The sequence below is a fragment of the Sus scrofa genome, chromosome 2 (genome assembly GCF_000003025.6).
Source record: "Sus scrofa isolate TJ Tabasco breed Duroc chromosome 2, Sscrofa11.1, whole genome shotgun sequence".
Classification (NCBI taxonomy): Eukaryota; Metazoa; Chordata; class Mammalia; order Artiodactyla; family Suidae; genus Sus; species Sus scrofa.
In genome coordinates, this window is record NC_010444.4 from 59,012,444 (window position 1) to 59,028,417 (window position 15,974).

At 48.2% G+C, this 15,974-nt stretch overlaps 1 protein-coding gene across 4 annotated transcripts in view; it reads right to left on the minus strand.

Moving 5' to 3' along the window:
- The window catches only part of UPF1 (UPF1, RNA helicase and ATPase), a 38,534-nt gene extending 37,431 nt beyond the window's left edge, over positions 1–1,103 (minus strand). For 2 of the 4 annotated variants that reach the window (XM_021083468.1, XM_021083469.1), the window contains exon 1: positions 563–1,080. In XM_021083468.1, coding sequence (XP_020939127.1) covers positions 563–784 — 222 coding nt within the window. In that variant the 5' untranslated portion in view covers positions 785–1,080. Of the gene's footprint in view, positions 1–562 lie in introns of all 4 variants that reach the window. The other 2 variants (XM_021083471.1, XM_021083470.1) reach the window with 2 other exon arrangements.

The following is a 15,974-nucleotide window of genomic DNA, read 5'->3' on the forward strand; positions in this document are numbered from 1 at the left end:
GGTTCACGACTGGAGGCAAAAGTTCCGTTTCTGCTGGGGGAGCCTCGACCCTCCTCTCACCAGCGTCCCTGAGCCCAGGGAAATCTGAATCCGCCGCTCAGTGGGCATAAGAGGGGTAAGGGAGAGTGCTCTGAAGGTTCCGACCACAGGTAAGGGGGTGGGGCAGGGCGGTCGGATCAGCCAGAGGAGGGGACCGGAGCAGATCACCGACCCAGCTGGAGAACTCGGGGACAGGTCATCCCCGACTTGGCCAAAGACAGACCCGGAAGGGGACTTGGGACAGATCGCGTAAGACCTAGCCTGAACGAGATCCTGAAATCACCCGGACGCAACCAGAGCAGGACTTGAGGTAGGTTTGCCTGGATCCGGCTGGAGAGCGGGAGCCGGGGCAGGTTACTCCGGGGACGTCCTGAATGGGAGAGACCCCGCCAGGTTACTCCAGGCCCGACTGGAGTTTGAAACACGAGCACATCAGCCTCTGCCCCGATGGAGGGGGAGCCAGGGCAGGTTCCCGGCCGCCGAGGCCTGGCCCCATCTTCCGGCGCCGCCATGTGCCGCTCACCTGAGCGTCGAGCTGTCCGGCGGCCGCGCCCGGCCCCGCGCCGACCGGGGCCCCAGCGCCTCCACCTCCAGGACCACCGGGGGGCGTCTGCGTCTGGCTGGGGAGGGTGAAGTCGGTAAACTCGAACTCGGAGCCCTGCGTGTCGGCGCCGAGGAGCTCGGCCTCCTCGGTATCCAGGAAGGTGAGCGTCTGAGAGCTGGGCCCGTACGCCTCCACGCTCATGGTGCCGCCGCGTAGGGCCCTCAGGCCGGCTCCGCGCCGCACTCGAGCCCGCCGCTGCGCTGAGGCCTAGGCCGCAGGTCTTGGGCAGCCGCCGCCGCCGCCGCCGCCGCCGCCGCCGCGCCCGCGCTCCTGGACAAGATCAAAACGCCCGCCGCGGTGCGAACCGGGTCGAGAGCCACGCGCGCCGAGCCGCCGCCTCTGCCGCTGAGCCCCTCAGTACCACCGCTTCCTTCGGAGCCGCCCGCCCTCGCAGCCCCCGGCAGGAACCGCCGCCGCCGCCGTGCGCGTGCGCGAGCCCGACGCCGCCGCAGGTGCGCGTGCGCGAGCCCGACGCCGGCGCAGACGAACGCGCTCCTCGAGGACGCCTCCTACCGCGCCCGGACTCCCGGAGCTGAGTGGGCCGACAGAACGCGCAGCGCGCAAGCGCGGGAGGCGGGGCTTCCAACCGTCTTCCCGACGGCGGCTCGAGAAGCTAGTCTCGCTCCAACCGCTCCTCCGTGGCGCCTGGGCAGCGGATGGTGTAGATGTGGTGGTCCTTGCCCTTAGGGGCGGCGACAATGTCTTGGGTTAATTGACCGCCAACTGAATACCTTACACAGGTGGAACCCAGCTGGGGAAGCTTGTCGAGGACGGTGCGGTGCGTCCCCATCTTTTAGAGAATCTTCCTGGGCCTGTTTCCTCACCTTTAAAATGGGGATGCCTGGCACATAGTAGCTGCTCAGTGTGCATTTGTTGAATAAATTAGTGGGGACAGCCCTTAGCACAGCACATAGCACGCAGAAATGGTGGTTGCAGCAGTTCTGTACAATTATAATATTATTCAGAGGCAGTATATAACAAAGCACTTGGGAGCACTTGCTCAGGTTTGAAATCCAGACCTGGCCACCTACTGGCTGTGTGACTTTGTGCAAATGATTTCACGTCTCAGCCTAGGATTTCCTCCGCTGGGAAAGGGAAATAATAACCATTAAGATGGGCTGAGGGGAGTGCCGGTAGTGGCTCAGTGGAAACAAATCTGACTAGGAATAATGAGGATGCAAGTTTGATCCCTGGCCTCCTCAGTGGGTTAAGGATCTGGCATTGCTGTGAGCTGTGGCCTAGGCTGCAGACATGGCTTGAATCTGGAGTTGCTGTGGCTGCAGCAAAGGCCAGCAGCCGTAGCTCCAATTTGACCAATAGCCTGGGAACCTCCATATGCCGCCACTTCGGCCCTGATCTGAGGAATGTCTGTGACCCATACCACAGCTGATGGCAATTCCAGATCCTTAACCCACTGAGCGAGGCCAGGAATGGAACCCACATCCTCATGGATGCTAGATTGGGTTTCTTAACCACTGAGCCATGATGGGAGGTCCCTCTCGGAGTTTTAAATGCATGCCCTACCCTGCCTTTGATCTAGCAATTCCACTTCTAAGGATATCCTCTTATTTCCTACATATACTCACATTCGCAAAATGGCACTGTGGGAGTTCCTGTCGTGGCGCAGTGGAAACTAATCTGACTAGGAACTATGAGGTTGTGGGTCCGATCCCTGGCCTCACTCAGTGGTTAAGGATCCATCGTTGCCATGAGCTGTGGTGTAGGTCTCAAACGAGGCTCAGATCCCGCGTTGCTGTGGCTGTGGTGTAGGCTAGCAGCTGTAGCTCTGATTAGACTACTAGCCTGGGAACCTCCATATGCGCAGGTGCGGCCCTAAAAGACACACACAAGAAAAGACAAAATGGCACTGTGGGTGATAAACTAAAACATAACCATTTAACACAAAAGAAAGCAATAAAGGAGAAATTGGGGGGAAAAGATACCACATATAGAAATAAATGGCAGAAATAAGTCCCTATGAGTAATTTATTAAATGTAAATGATTAAACTCTCCACTTAAAAAAGGAGTTCCCATTGTGGCTCGGTAGTAACGAACCTGACTAGTATCCATGAGGACTCGGGTTCAATCCCTGACCTCGCTCCGTGGGTTAAGGATCAGGCATTGCCATGAACTGTGGTGTAGGTCACAGACACGGCTTGGATCCCACATTGCTGTGGCTGTAGTATAGGCTGACAGCTACAGCTCCAATTTGACCCCTAGCCTGGGAACTTCCATATGCTGCAGATGTGGTCCTAAAAAGACAAAGAAAAAAAAAAGAAGAAGTTGTCAGAATTGATTTGTTTTTTAAAAAATCGTGATCCAACTATGCTGTCTTACAGGAGACTCGCTATAGATTCCAAGACAAGTAGGTTGGAAGTAAATGGATAGAAAAGATATTCCATGCAAATGGTAACCAAGAGAGAGCTGGATTAGCTATGATAATACCAGATAAAACCGATGTTAAGGACTTCCCATTGTGGTGCAGCAGAAACGAATCCAACTAGAAACCGTGACATTGTGGGTTCGATCCCTGGCCTCACTCAGTGGGTTAAGGATCTGGCGTTACTGTGAGCTGTGGTGTAGGTCACAGACAGAGCCCAGATCTGGTGTTGCTGTGATTGTGGCATAGGCTGGCAGCTGAAGCTCCGATTGGACCCCTAGCCTGGGAACTTCCATATGCCATGGGTGCCCTAAAAAGACATAAGACCAAAAAAACAAAACAAAACAAAACAAAAGACGTTAAGACTAAAATTGTACTTGAGACGAAGAACATCATATAAGGATAAAAGTTTTTATCTATCAGAAAGAAATAACAATTATAAACATGAAAACACCTAACAACAAAGCCCCAAAATACATGAAGCAAAATATGATAAATTGGAAGGAGATATAAACAATTCAATAGTAACTATGGTTTACTATAGAGGAAGGGAGTTAAAGGTTTAAAGAGATTGAAATGTTAGAATGCATTTTTCACTTAAGACATTCTCACCCATCCTGGGAGGGTCCAGGGGACACAACTTTCAACTGTGAGAAATAAATTCGTGAGGGGAACACCAGCTTCCTAGAAGAGTTCTGTGGTCTCTCCTTCTGCTCTCTCTCTCTCTCCCTCTCCCTCTATCAAAATTTACAGCAGTAATTGCTGCCACTGAATTGGAAAACCTACATGTAATCACAGAAATTGAAACTTGAGATGGCACAGGCCAAGTCATGGCACCCAACCACCAAAGGCAAGATGGTTGTGGTTATCATCATGGATAGCAGAGTCAAGCAGCAATCAGAATAGTCTAACCCACAGAGACCTATGGCATTGGCTAGTTGATTGTAGTGTTCCTAAAAGTGAAATAAATGGGGAGCCTACTAAATTCTTATTTGATCTGTTTAAACAGAAAAGTTCTAGGTCAAGTGAACAAAAGTCTAACTTGCATCATGTCCTTTCAATCAATTCTCAGACTTGATGCATTTCACAAACCTAGAACCTCTTTAATGAAGAGGATGCTGGTACCCTTTGAGGAAGGACCCTGGTACACTAGCAAAAATTGGTATGTTATCTTTCTCCCAGTCTTCCCCAATGGGACGTATGGTCCTTTACCAAGGTGCATATGCACTGGGAAAAAGGAAATAATTAGAACTTTCAGGGATTATTAGACACTGGCTCTGGACCAGCACTAATTCCAGAAGACCCAAAATATCACTGTGATCCACCAGTCAGGATAGGGGCTTATGGAGGTCAAGTTATCAACAGAGTTTTAGCTGGTCCCACTCACAGTGGGTCAGTTGTTCCCTGAACCCATTCTGTGGTTATTTCCTCAGTTCTAGATTCCGCAATTGGAATAGATACACTTAGCAGCTGGCAGAATCCTCACATTTGTTCCTTAACGCTGGAGTGAGGGTTATTATGGTGGAAAAGTTCAGCTGAAAGAGAACTGTCTCTTCCTAAGAAAATAGTAAACCAAAAACAATACTGCATTCCTGGAGGGATTGTAGAGATTGGTGCCACCACCTAGGACTTGAAAGATGCAGTTGAATGTATATCCCCATTCAACTCTGCCATCTAGCCTGTGCAGAGGACAGCTGGAGCTTGGCCAATGACAGTGGATTATCACAAGCTTAACCAGGAGTTCCATTGTGGCTCAGCGGGTTAAGAGCCCAATTAGAATCCATGAGGAGGCATGTTCGGTCCTTGGCCTCACTCAGTGGGTTACGGATCCCATGTTGCCACAAGCTGCGCATAGACTGCAGATGCAGCTTGGATCTGGTGTTGCTGTAGCTGTGGCATAGGCTGCAGCTCTGATTTGACCGCTGGCCTGGGAACTTCCACCTGCTGCAGGTGCAGTCATAAAAATAAAAATAAATTTGGAGTTCCCGTTGTGGCGCAGTGGTTAGTGAATCTGACTAGGAACCATGAGGTTGCAGGTTCGATCCCTGGCCTTGCTCAGTGGGTTAAGGATCTGGCGTTGCCGTGAACTGCGGTGTGGGTCGCAGACGAGGCTCAGATCCTGCGCTGCTGTGGCTCTGGTGTAGGCCCGGCAGCTACAGCTCCAATTAGACCCCTAGCCTGGGAACCTCCATATGCCACGGGAGTGGCCCTAGAAAAGACCAAATAAATAAATAAATAAATAATTTTTAAAATATAAAAATAAATAAAAACAATCTTAACCAGGTGGTAACTCTGGTTGTAGCTGCCGTACCAGATGTGGTTTCATTTCTTGAGCAAATGAACACATTCTTGGTACCTGGTATACAGCGATACAGTTGGCAAATGCCTCTTTCTCAATCCTTGTCTAAGACCCACCAGAAGTAGTTTGCTTTCAGCTGGCAAGTCCAGCAATACATCTTTACTGTCCTACCTCAGGGGAACATCAACTCTCCAGCCATATGTCATAATTTAGTTCACAGCAAACTTAATCATCTTTCCCTTTTACACGATGTCACATTGGTCCAGTATATGGATGATATTTTGATGATTGGACCTAGTGAACAAAAAGTAGCAACCATTCTGGACTTACTGGTAAGATATTTTCATGTCAGAGGTTAGGAAGAAATCCAACGAAAATGTAGGGCTAGAGTTCCCTTGGGGGGCAGCAGGTTAAGGATTTGGCATTGTCACTGCAGTGGTTCAGGTCACTGCTGTGGTGTGGGTTTGAGCTCTGGCCTGGGAACTTTCCATAGGTGCAGCCAAAAAAAAAAAAATCAAATGCCTTCTAGTTCAGTGACATTTCTAAGGATCCAGAGGTTTAGGCCATGTTGAGGTGGCTAAGTTGTCACATCTGGCCCCATCTGCCACCAAGAGAGGGGGAGAATACTTAGGGTCCTCTTTGGATTTTGGAGGTACCTTTCCTCACTTGGGTGTGTTACTCTGGCTCATTTACTGAGTGACCTGAAAAATTGCTGGGTTTGAGTGGGGCCCAGAACAAGAGAAGGCTCTGCAATAGGTCCAGGCTTCTGGCTAAGCTGTTCTGCCACTTGGACCGTAAGATCCAGGACATCCAATGGTGCTCAGAGTGTCAGAGGCAGATAGAGATGCTGTTTGGAGGTTTTGGAAGCCCACATAGGTGAATCACAGCATAAGCCCTTAGGAGCAAAGCTCTGCCATCCTCTTCAGGTAAATACTCTCCTTTCAGGAAACAGCTTTAGGGCTGCTCCTGGGCCTTGGTAGAGACTACACCTTTCACCAGGAGCCACCAAGTTACCATGAGATCTGAGCTGCCCATCATGAACTGGCTATTGTTTTACCCATCAACCCACAAAATCAGGTGTGCACAGCAGCATTCCATCATCAAAAGGAAGGGGTAGATAGACAAGATCAGGCCCGAGCAGACCCTGAAGGCACAGTAAAGTTACCTGAAAAAGTGGCCCAAGTGTCCATGGCCCCCACTTCTGTTCCACTGCTGTCTCTTTCCCAGCCTGAACCCACAGTCTCATGCAAGACTTTCCTATCATCGGTCAACAGAGGAAGAGAGATCTCAGACAGTCCTTGTGATATGCAGGCACCACCCAAAGTGGACAGCTGCAATTCTACGGCCCCTCTCTGTGACAACCTTGAAGGACAGCTGTGAAGGGACATCCTCCTGGTGGGCAGAACTTCAACCAATGCACTTAGTTGTTCATTTTGCGTAGAAGGAGAAATATGGAGTTCCCGTCGTGGCGCAGTGGTTAACGAATCCGACTAGGAACCATGAGGTTGCGGGTTCAGTCCCTGCCCTTGCTCAGTGGGTTAACGATCTGGCGTTGCTGTGAGCTGTGGTGTAGGTTGCAGACGCGGCTCGGATCCTGCGTTGCTGTGGCTCTGGCGTAGGCCAGTGGCTACAGCTCCGATTCAACCCCTAACCTGGGAACCTCCATATGCCGCGGGAGCGGCCCAAGAAATAGCAAAAAAGACCAAAAAAAAAAAAAAAAAGGAGAAATGTGTGATTATACACCAATTCATGGGCTATAGCCAGTGGTTTGTGGATGTCAGGGACTTGGAAGGAACATGATTGGAAAATTGGGAACAAAGAGGTCTGGGGAGGAGGTATGTGGATAGACATCTCTGAACTGGGGAGGCTGGGTGGGTATGTGAAGATATTTGTGTCCCCTGTGAATGCTCATCAGTGGGTGAACTCAACAGAGAAGGATTTTAATAATCAATGAGACAGGATGTTCTGTGAACACCCGTCAGTCTCTTTCCCCAGCCACTCTTGTCACCACCCAAGGGAACACTCATGAACAGTGGTCATGGTGGCAGACATGGAGGTTATGCATGGGCTCAGCAACATGGACTTCCGTTCACTAAGGCTAGTCTGGTTATGGCCACTGCTAAGTGCTCAGTATGCTGACAATGGAGACCAACACTAAGTCCCCAGTATGGCACCATTCCCTGGGGTGATCATCCAGCTACCTAACAGCAGGTTGATTACTTTTGGATCACTTCCCTCATGGAAGATGCAGCATTTTTTTTTTTTTTGGTCTTTTTATGGCCGTACTCACAGCACATGGAAGTTCCCAGGCTAGGGGTGGAATTGAAGCTGCAGCTTCCTCCCATAGCCATAGCAACACAGGATCTAAGCTGCATCTGAGACCTACACCACAGCTCATGGCAACTTGGGATCTTTAATCCATTGAGCAAGGCCAGGGATCAAACCTGCATCCTTGTGGGTACTAGCTGTGTTCTTAACCCACTGAGCCACAATGGGAACTCCAGAAGCAGCATTTTTGTTCTACCGGAATAGGCACTCTGGATGCAGAAGTTCCTTCTCTGTATGCAATGCTTCTACCAAAACTACCATCCATGGATTTACAGAATGGCTTGTCCACCAGCATGATATTCCACAAGGCATTCTTCTAATCAAGAAACTCACTTCACTGCACATGAAATGTAGCAGTGAATTCACTAGTCTTACCACATTCCCCGACATCCTGAGGCAGCTGGTCTGATAGAGCAGTAGGATGGCCGTTTGAAGACTCAGTTAGTTACAATGCCTGCAAGGGGACAAAACCTTGCAAGGCTGAGGCATGGTTCCTCAGGAGGCTGCATATGACCTGAAGCTGGTATATGATGCAGTTACTCAAATAGCCAGGATTCACGGCTTCGGGAATCAAGATGTGGCTCTGGGAGTGGTACTATTCACCATTACCATGAGGGATCCCCTAGCAACGTTTTGCTTCCTATCCTGGTGACTTTATGCTCTTCTGGCCAAGAGGTCTTCCTTTCAAAGGGAGGAATGCTTAGACTAGGAGAAACAACGAGGATTCCATTGAGCTAGAAGTTAAGACAGCCACCTGGCCACTAAGGGTTCCTTATGCCTCTGAATCAACAGGGAAAGAAGGAATTACTGAGCTAGCCGAGGTGACAGATCCTGATGAGTGAGGGGGAAATGGGGCTGCTATTCCATAATGGAGGTAAGGAAGAGTGTGTCCAGACTACAGGAGATCTCTCAGAAGGCATCTCTTATTACCACGGTCTGTGATTAAGATTAAGGTCAATGGAAAGCTACAACCACCTCATTCAGTCAGGACTCTGAATGAACCAGATCCTTCAGGAATGAAAGTTTAGATCATCCCATGAGATAAAGAACCATGACCACTCAGGTGCTTGCTGAGGACAAAGGGCATCTGGAAGACAAAGAAGAAAGTAGTTAATACCAGGTATGATCACGTGACCAGTTACAGAAGTAAGGACTGAAACTGTCCTATTTCCTTCTTTATTTGGTTATAAATATATGTGTAATATCTTTTTAAAAATTATTTATTTATTTTTAATCTTTTTTTCTTTTTGGTCTTTTTACCATTTCTAGGGCTGCTTCGTGGCATATGGAGGTTCCCAGGCTAGGGGTCTAATCGGAGCTGTAGCCACCGGCCTACACCAGAGCCACAGCAACTCAGGATCCGAGCCGCGTCTGCAACCTACACCATAGCTCACAGCAACGCCAGATCCTTAACCCACTGAGCAAGGCCAAGGATCGAACCTGCAACCTCATGGCTCCTAGTCAGATTTGTCAACCACTGAGCCACAACAGGAACTCCAATGCTTTTTTTTTCTTTTTATGGCTGCACCTGAGGCACATGGAAGTTCCGGGGCTAGGGGTTGAATTGGAGCTTCAACTGAGACCTATGCCACAGTCCCAGCAATACTGAATCCAACTGACATCTGCGACCTATAACACAGCTTGTCACAACGCTGGATCCTTAAACCACTAAGCCAGGCCACGGATCACGGATCGAACCTTCATCCTCAAGGAACTTCATCCTCATGGGTTCTTTTTTTTTTTTTTTTTTTTTCATCTTTTTGTCTTTTTAGGGCTGCACCCATGGCATATGGAAGTTCCCAGGCCAGGGGTCTAATCAGAGCTGTAGCCGCTGGCTTATACCATAGCCACAGCAATGCTAGATCCGAGCAGAGTCTGCAACCTATGCCACAGCTCACGGCAACATCTTATCCTTAACCCACTAAGCAAGGCCAGCGGTCGAACCGAAAACCTCGTGGTTCCTAGTCGGATTTGTTTCTGATGCACCACGACAGGAACTCCCTTTTTTTCCTTTCTTTTTAATCACCAAGTAATACAGGGATATAGTCTAATTCTTTTTTTTTAAAAAACTTTTTTTGTCCATCCCGCAGCATATGGAGTTTCCAGGCCAGGCCAGGCATTTAACCTGTGTGCCAATGCTCCAGAGATGCTGCCAATCCTGTTGCACCATGGTGGGAACTCCACTATGTCGGGTTCTTAACCTGCTGAGCCACAGTGGGAACTCCTATTTATTCATTTTTGTCTTTTAGGGCCACACCCGCGGCATATGGAAGTTCCCAGGCTAGGGGTCAAATTGGAGTTGCAGCTGCCAGGCTACACCCCAGCCAAATTAATGCCAGATCTGGGTCGCATCTATGACCTACACCACAGCTTGCAGCAACTTAGGATACTTAACTCACTGAGTGAAGCCAGGGATTGAACCCACATCCTCACCAATACTATGTTGGGTTCTTAACCCACTGAGCCACAAGAGGAACTCCTGTTCTTTTTCAAGGCTGTTATTTGGGTGGGGGAATGTCCGTTCAAGTCCTTTGCCCTTTGCCTTTAGTTATTTCCATTTTTCTATTTTTATTATTGAGTTGTAAGCATTCTTTTTGTATTCTTCTTTCTTTTTTTCTTTTTAGGGCCGAACCCAAGGCATATGGAGGTTCCCAGGCTGGGAGCTGAATCAGAGCTGTAGCTGCTGGCCTACATCACAGCCATAGCAATGCAGGATCCAAGCCACGTCTGCAACCTACACCACAGCTCACAGCAACACCAGATCCTCGACCCACTGAGCGACGCCAGGGATTGAACCTGTGTCCTCATGGATACTAGTCAGATTCATTTCCGCTGAGCCAGGACAGGAACTCCTCTTTTTGTATTCTGGATACAAATCCTTTGTCAGATAGATGATTTGCAAGTGTTTCCCCTCATTCTGTGGGTTGTCTTTTTCTCGATGGCATCATGGGGCACAAAAGTTTTTAATCATGATGAAGTCTAAATTAAAAACAGTTTTTCTTTGGTTGCCTGTGTTTTTGCCATCATTGCTGAGGAACTATTGCCTATTCTAAGGCCATAGAGATTTATTCCTACATATGGTGGGGGGGGGTCCAACTTTATTTATTTGTTTGTTTTGGCTTTTGAGGGCCACTGGCATATGGAAGTTCCCAGGCTAGGGGTCGAATTGGAGCTGTAGCTGCCAGCCTACAACACAGCCACAGCAACGAGGGATCCAAGCTACATTTGTGACCTACACCACAGCTCATGGCAACACCAGATCCCCTACCCACTGAACAAGGCCAGGGATAGAACCCGCATCCTCATGAATACTAGTTGGATTTGTTTCTGCTGCGCCACAATGAGAACTCCAATTACCAGCTTTATCCTTTTACGTCTGGGTATCCAGTTGTCCTAGCACCATTTGTTGAAAAGACTGTTCTTTTCCCATTGAATTTTTTTGGCACCCTTATCAAATGCTTTTTTTTTTTTTGTCCTTTTAGGGCCACACCCACGGCACATGTAAGTTCCCAGGCTAGGGGTTGAACTGGAGCTGTAGCCTCCAGCCTACACCACAGCCACAGCAATGCTGGATTCCTCAGCAGTGGCACCATATTATATTTCCATCAGCTGCAACGCAAGGGTTCTGATCCTCCACATCCTTGACAAAAATTGTTACTTTCCATTTTCGATTGTGGCCCTCCTAGTAGGTGTGATGTAGCCTATTTTCCTTCCTATTCTCTTGTCAACTTCTAACACACTAAACCAGTTACTGATTGACTGACTGATTGATTTTGTGTTTTTAGGGCTGCACCCGTGGCATACGGAAGTTTACAGGCCAGGGGTCTAGTCAGAGCTGTGGCCACTGGCCTACACCACAACCACAGCAACACCAGATCAGAGCCGCTTCTGCAAACTACACCACAGTTCAGGGCCACACCAGATCCATAACCCACTGAGTGAGGCCAGGGATCAAACCCACGTCCTCATGGATATTAGTTGGGTTCATTACAGCTGAGCCACAATGGGAACTCCAAAAATTTTTATGTTTGTCTGAAATTCAAATTTACCTGGGAGGCCTGCATTTGTATTTGCTGAATCTGGCAACTCTATACTGGCATCTAGTGGGTAGAGGCCAGGGATGCTGTTAAACATCCTGCAAAGCTCAGGACAGCCCTCCACCAAAAACAAAATCTTGTCCAAAATGTCAATAGTGCTGAGGCTGAGAAACTCTGGGGTGAAACAAACACAAGGATAGCATTGCTCAACTAGTGCTCCGGCAACTCTGAGAGTAGGTGGGATCAGCCCATTCTTTTAGGAGTGGAAACTGAGGTTCAGAGTAGGTGAAGCAAGTATGGTGGGGGGTGGGGGTGAGATTAACCAGATTCTCTTCAAAAATCATCTCAGGGAGTTCCTGTTGTGGCACAGCAGAAACGAATCAGACTAGTACCCATGAGGATGCGGGTTTGATCCCTGGCCTTGCTTGATGGGTTAAGGATCTGGCATTGCCATGAGCTGTGGTATAGGTCACAGATGAGGCTCAGATCCTGAGTTGCTGTGACTGTGGTATAGGCCAGCAGCTGCAGCTCTGATTCAACCCCTAGCCTGGGAACCTCCATATGCTGCAGGTGCAGCCCTAAAAAGGAAAAAAAAAAAAAATCATCCCAAAAAATTTGTCCCAAAAGAGACAAAGGAGCTTTTCAAAAGGGGCCTGGGCTTACCCCTCCCCTCCCCCAATGGAAGCAAGCATCTCAGATCTGTCTTCAAAGGATCCCATTCCACCCCTTACCAGACACTTAGCCTGAGAAGATCCTGGGTGTGTGCATCTTAACACTACCCCGGAGATCCTCTTTAGGATGTCACATGGAGAGGATGAGAAATGAAACAATGCTTAGTCTGGCCACATTCCCATCACTGAAGTGTCCCTGGCCACTTTTGTCTACTTGGTTACTAGTCATTTTAAATAACTTCCCAAGAAAATCCCTGGTGACCTAGCCGGTTAAGGATCCAGTGCTGTCACTGCTGTGGCTCAGGTTACTGATGTGGCATGGGTTCATTTCCTGGCCTGGGAACTTTCTTAATTAAGCCTTGGGTGCAGCCAAAACAACAATAACGACAACAAAAAACAACATCTACCAAGCATTCACTAACATTTGTCCCCTCTAGTGAGTCGAACAGTGTTATTCCAAAAGAAAAGTCCAGGTCCTGGAATTCCTGTCATGGCTCAGCAGAAACAAATCCGACTAAGATCCATGAGGATGTGGGTTCAATCCCTGGCCTTGCTCAATGAGTTAAGGATCCTGTGTTGCCTTGAGCTGTAGTGTAGGTTACAGACGACGCTCAGATCTGGTGTTGGTGTGGCTATGGCATAGGCTGGCTGACTGCAGCTGCAGCTCCGATTCAACCACTAGCCCAGGAACTTCCATGTATCACAGATATGACCCTAAAAGGAAGAGAGAAAAAAAAAAAGATATGTCCAAGTCTTAACTTCCAGAACCTATGAATATGATCTCACTTGGAAAAAACGGTCCTTGCAGATGTAATTAAATGGAAGAGCCCAAGACAACATCATCATAGATTAAGAGTGAGCCCTAAATCCAATGACAAGTGACCTAAGAAGATACAGAAAGGGAGAAACACAGAGGAGAAGGCCATATAGACGGATTTAGAGGTTGGAATTATGTGACCCCAAGCTAAGAAAATCTGGGAGTCCCCAGAAGCTGGAAGAAGCCAGAAAGCATCCTCCCCTATAGCCTTCAGAGGGAGCACAGCCCTGCCAACACCTTGATCCTGAACTTCTGGCCTCCAGAACTAGGAGAGAATAAATTCCTATTGTCTTAAGCCCCCAGTCTGGGTTAGTTTGTTACAGCAGCCCCGGACACTAATACTCTCACCACATGACCCACATCTCAAACCTCTCATTCAATCCTTGGACTATTTTTTTTGTACCTCTATTAATTATTTAACATAAGTGTACATTTTTGGAGTTCCTGTCATGGTGCAGCGGAAACGAATCCAACTAGGAACCATGGGGTTTCGGGTTCAACCCCTGGCCTTGCTCAGTGGGTTAAGGATCTGGTGTTGCGGTGAGCTGTGATGTAAGTCACAGACTCAGCTTGGATCCTGTGCTGCTGTGGCTGTGGTATAGATTGGCAGCTATAGCTCTGATTTGACCCCTAGCCCTGGAATCTCCATGTGCCAGGGGCGTGCGGCCCTTAAAAAAAAAAAAGAAAAAAGAGGAGTCCCTGTCGTGGCATAGTGGTTAACGAATCCGACTAGGAACCGTGAGGTTGCAGGTTCCATCCCTGCCCTTGCTCAGTGGGTTAAGGATCCGGCGTTGCCGTGAGCTGTGGTGTAGGCTGCCGACGTGGCTCGGATCCCGCATTGCTGTGGCTCTGGTGTAGGCCAGTGGCTACAGCTCCTATTGAATCCCTAGCCTGGGAACCTCCATATGCCGCGGGAGTGGCCCAAGAAGTAGCAAAAAGACAAAAAAAATAAAAAATAAAATAAAATAAGTGTACATTTTTAAGCTTTTTTTTTTTTTTTTTTTTTTTTTTTGCTTTTTAGGGCTGCACCCACAGCATACGGAGGTTCCCAGGCTAGGGGTTGAATTTGAATCAGAGCTGCAGCTGCCAGCCTACACCGTAGCTCACGGCAACTCTGGATCCCCAATCCACTCAGCAAGGCCAGGTATTGAACCTGCATCCTCATGGATACTAGTCAGATTCGAATCCACTGAGCCACAATGGGAACTCCCAAATATACTTTTTTTTTTTTTTTTTTTTTTTTTTGTCTTTTTAGGGCCACACCAGCAGCATATGGAGGTTCCCAGGCTAGGGGTCTAATCGGCGCTACAACTGCCGGCCACAGCCACAGCCACAGCAACTCAGGATCCGAGCCACATCTGCGACCTACACTACAGCTCACGGCAACGCTGGATCCTTAACCCACTGAGCAAGGCCAGGGATGGAACCTGCGTCCTCATGGATACTAGTCAGGTTAGTTACCGCTGAGCCACGACAGGAACTCCCCAAGTGTACATTTTTATTTGGATTGCTTTTAACTTTATAAAAGGGCATCAAGCTTCTTGTGATCTTGAGGGCAGTTACTCTTTTTCACACGGTGATTCTCTTCTGAGCTGTGACCATATTGGTGTCCGTCCCTCTGGGCATGCTTTTTGACAGCAGTATAACATTCCAGAACCTCCATTCGGACAGATTCTGGGGATGGACCCCTCCAACACATCTAGCCATTTCTCTTGGGCATGTCACAAGGCATGTGAATATTCCACTTGAGGAAGAAGAATCAGACAGTTTTGAGATGGCCACCACTGTACAGCTATCCCTGGTGTTCTATGCGCATCTCTGAAAGCCCTATTCCTGCCATGCTGGGTATCGTCTCACTAGGTAATATATACATATATCTATATCTATATCTATATATAGATAGATATAGATATAGATTTTTTTTTTTGTATTTTTAGGGCTGCACCAGTGGCATATGGAGGTTCCCAGCTAGGGGGTCAAATCAGAGCTACGACACAGCCACGGCAACATGTGATCCAAGCTGCATCGGCAACCTCCACCAGAGCTCGTGACAATGCCTGATCTTTAACCCAATGAGCAAGGCCAGGGATCAAACTTGCATCCTCATGGTTACTAGTCAGATTTGTTTCCGCTGAGCCATGACAGGAACTCCTCACTGGGTAATTTTTGTCGACAAGCTAGATGCAAATTGGTATCTCACTGAGGTACTCAGGTTTTTCTAATGTTTTTAATGCAATTCACATAAGGTAAAATTCACCACTTTGGCTATTCTAAGGTGACATTTAGTACATTTGTAATGCTGTGCAAACACCAGCTCCAGTTCTAGAATAATTTTGTCACCTCAAAAGGAAACCCTGTCCCTTTAATGCAACTTTTGAGAAAAATAACGGTTGTTTAATTGATATTTAATATTTGTTTGTTTTTCCTATTCGTGGGGGGAGAAAAAAAGTTTTGTGTGTATGGGGTGGAGGATTCCTGACTGTAAAAGTAACATATTCTTGATCCTGGAAAAGAAAAAAAAAAAAATCAGACAGAACAGAAAAGCAGGGAGTTCCCGTCATGGCTCAGTAGTTAACAAATCTGACTAGGAACCATGAGCTTGTGGGTTGGATCCCTGGCCAGTGGGTTAAGGATCCGGCATTGCCGTGAGCTGTGGTGTAGGTTGCAGACCCAGCTCAGCTCAGATCCCAAGTTGCTGTGGCTCTGGCATAGGCCGGCAGCTACAGCTCCGATTAGACCCCTAGCCTGGGAACCTCCATATGCCACAGAGCAGCCCTAGAAATGGTAAAAAGACAAAA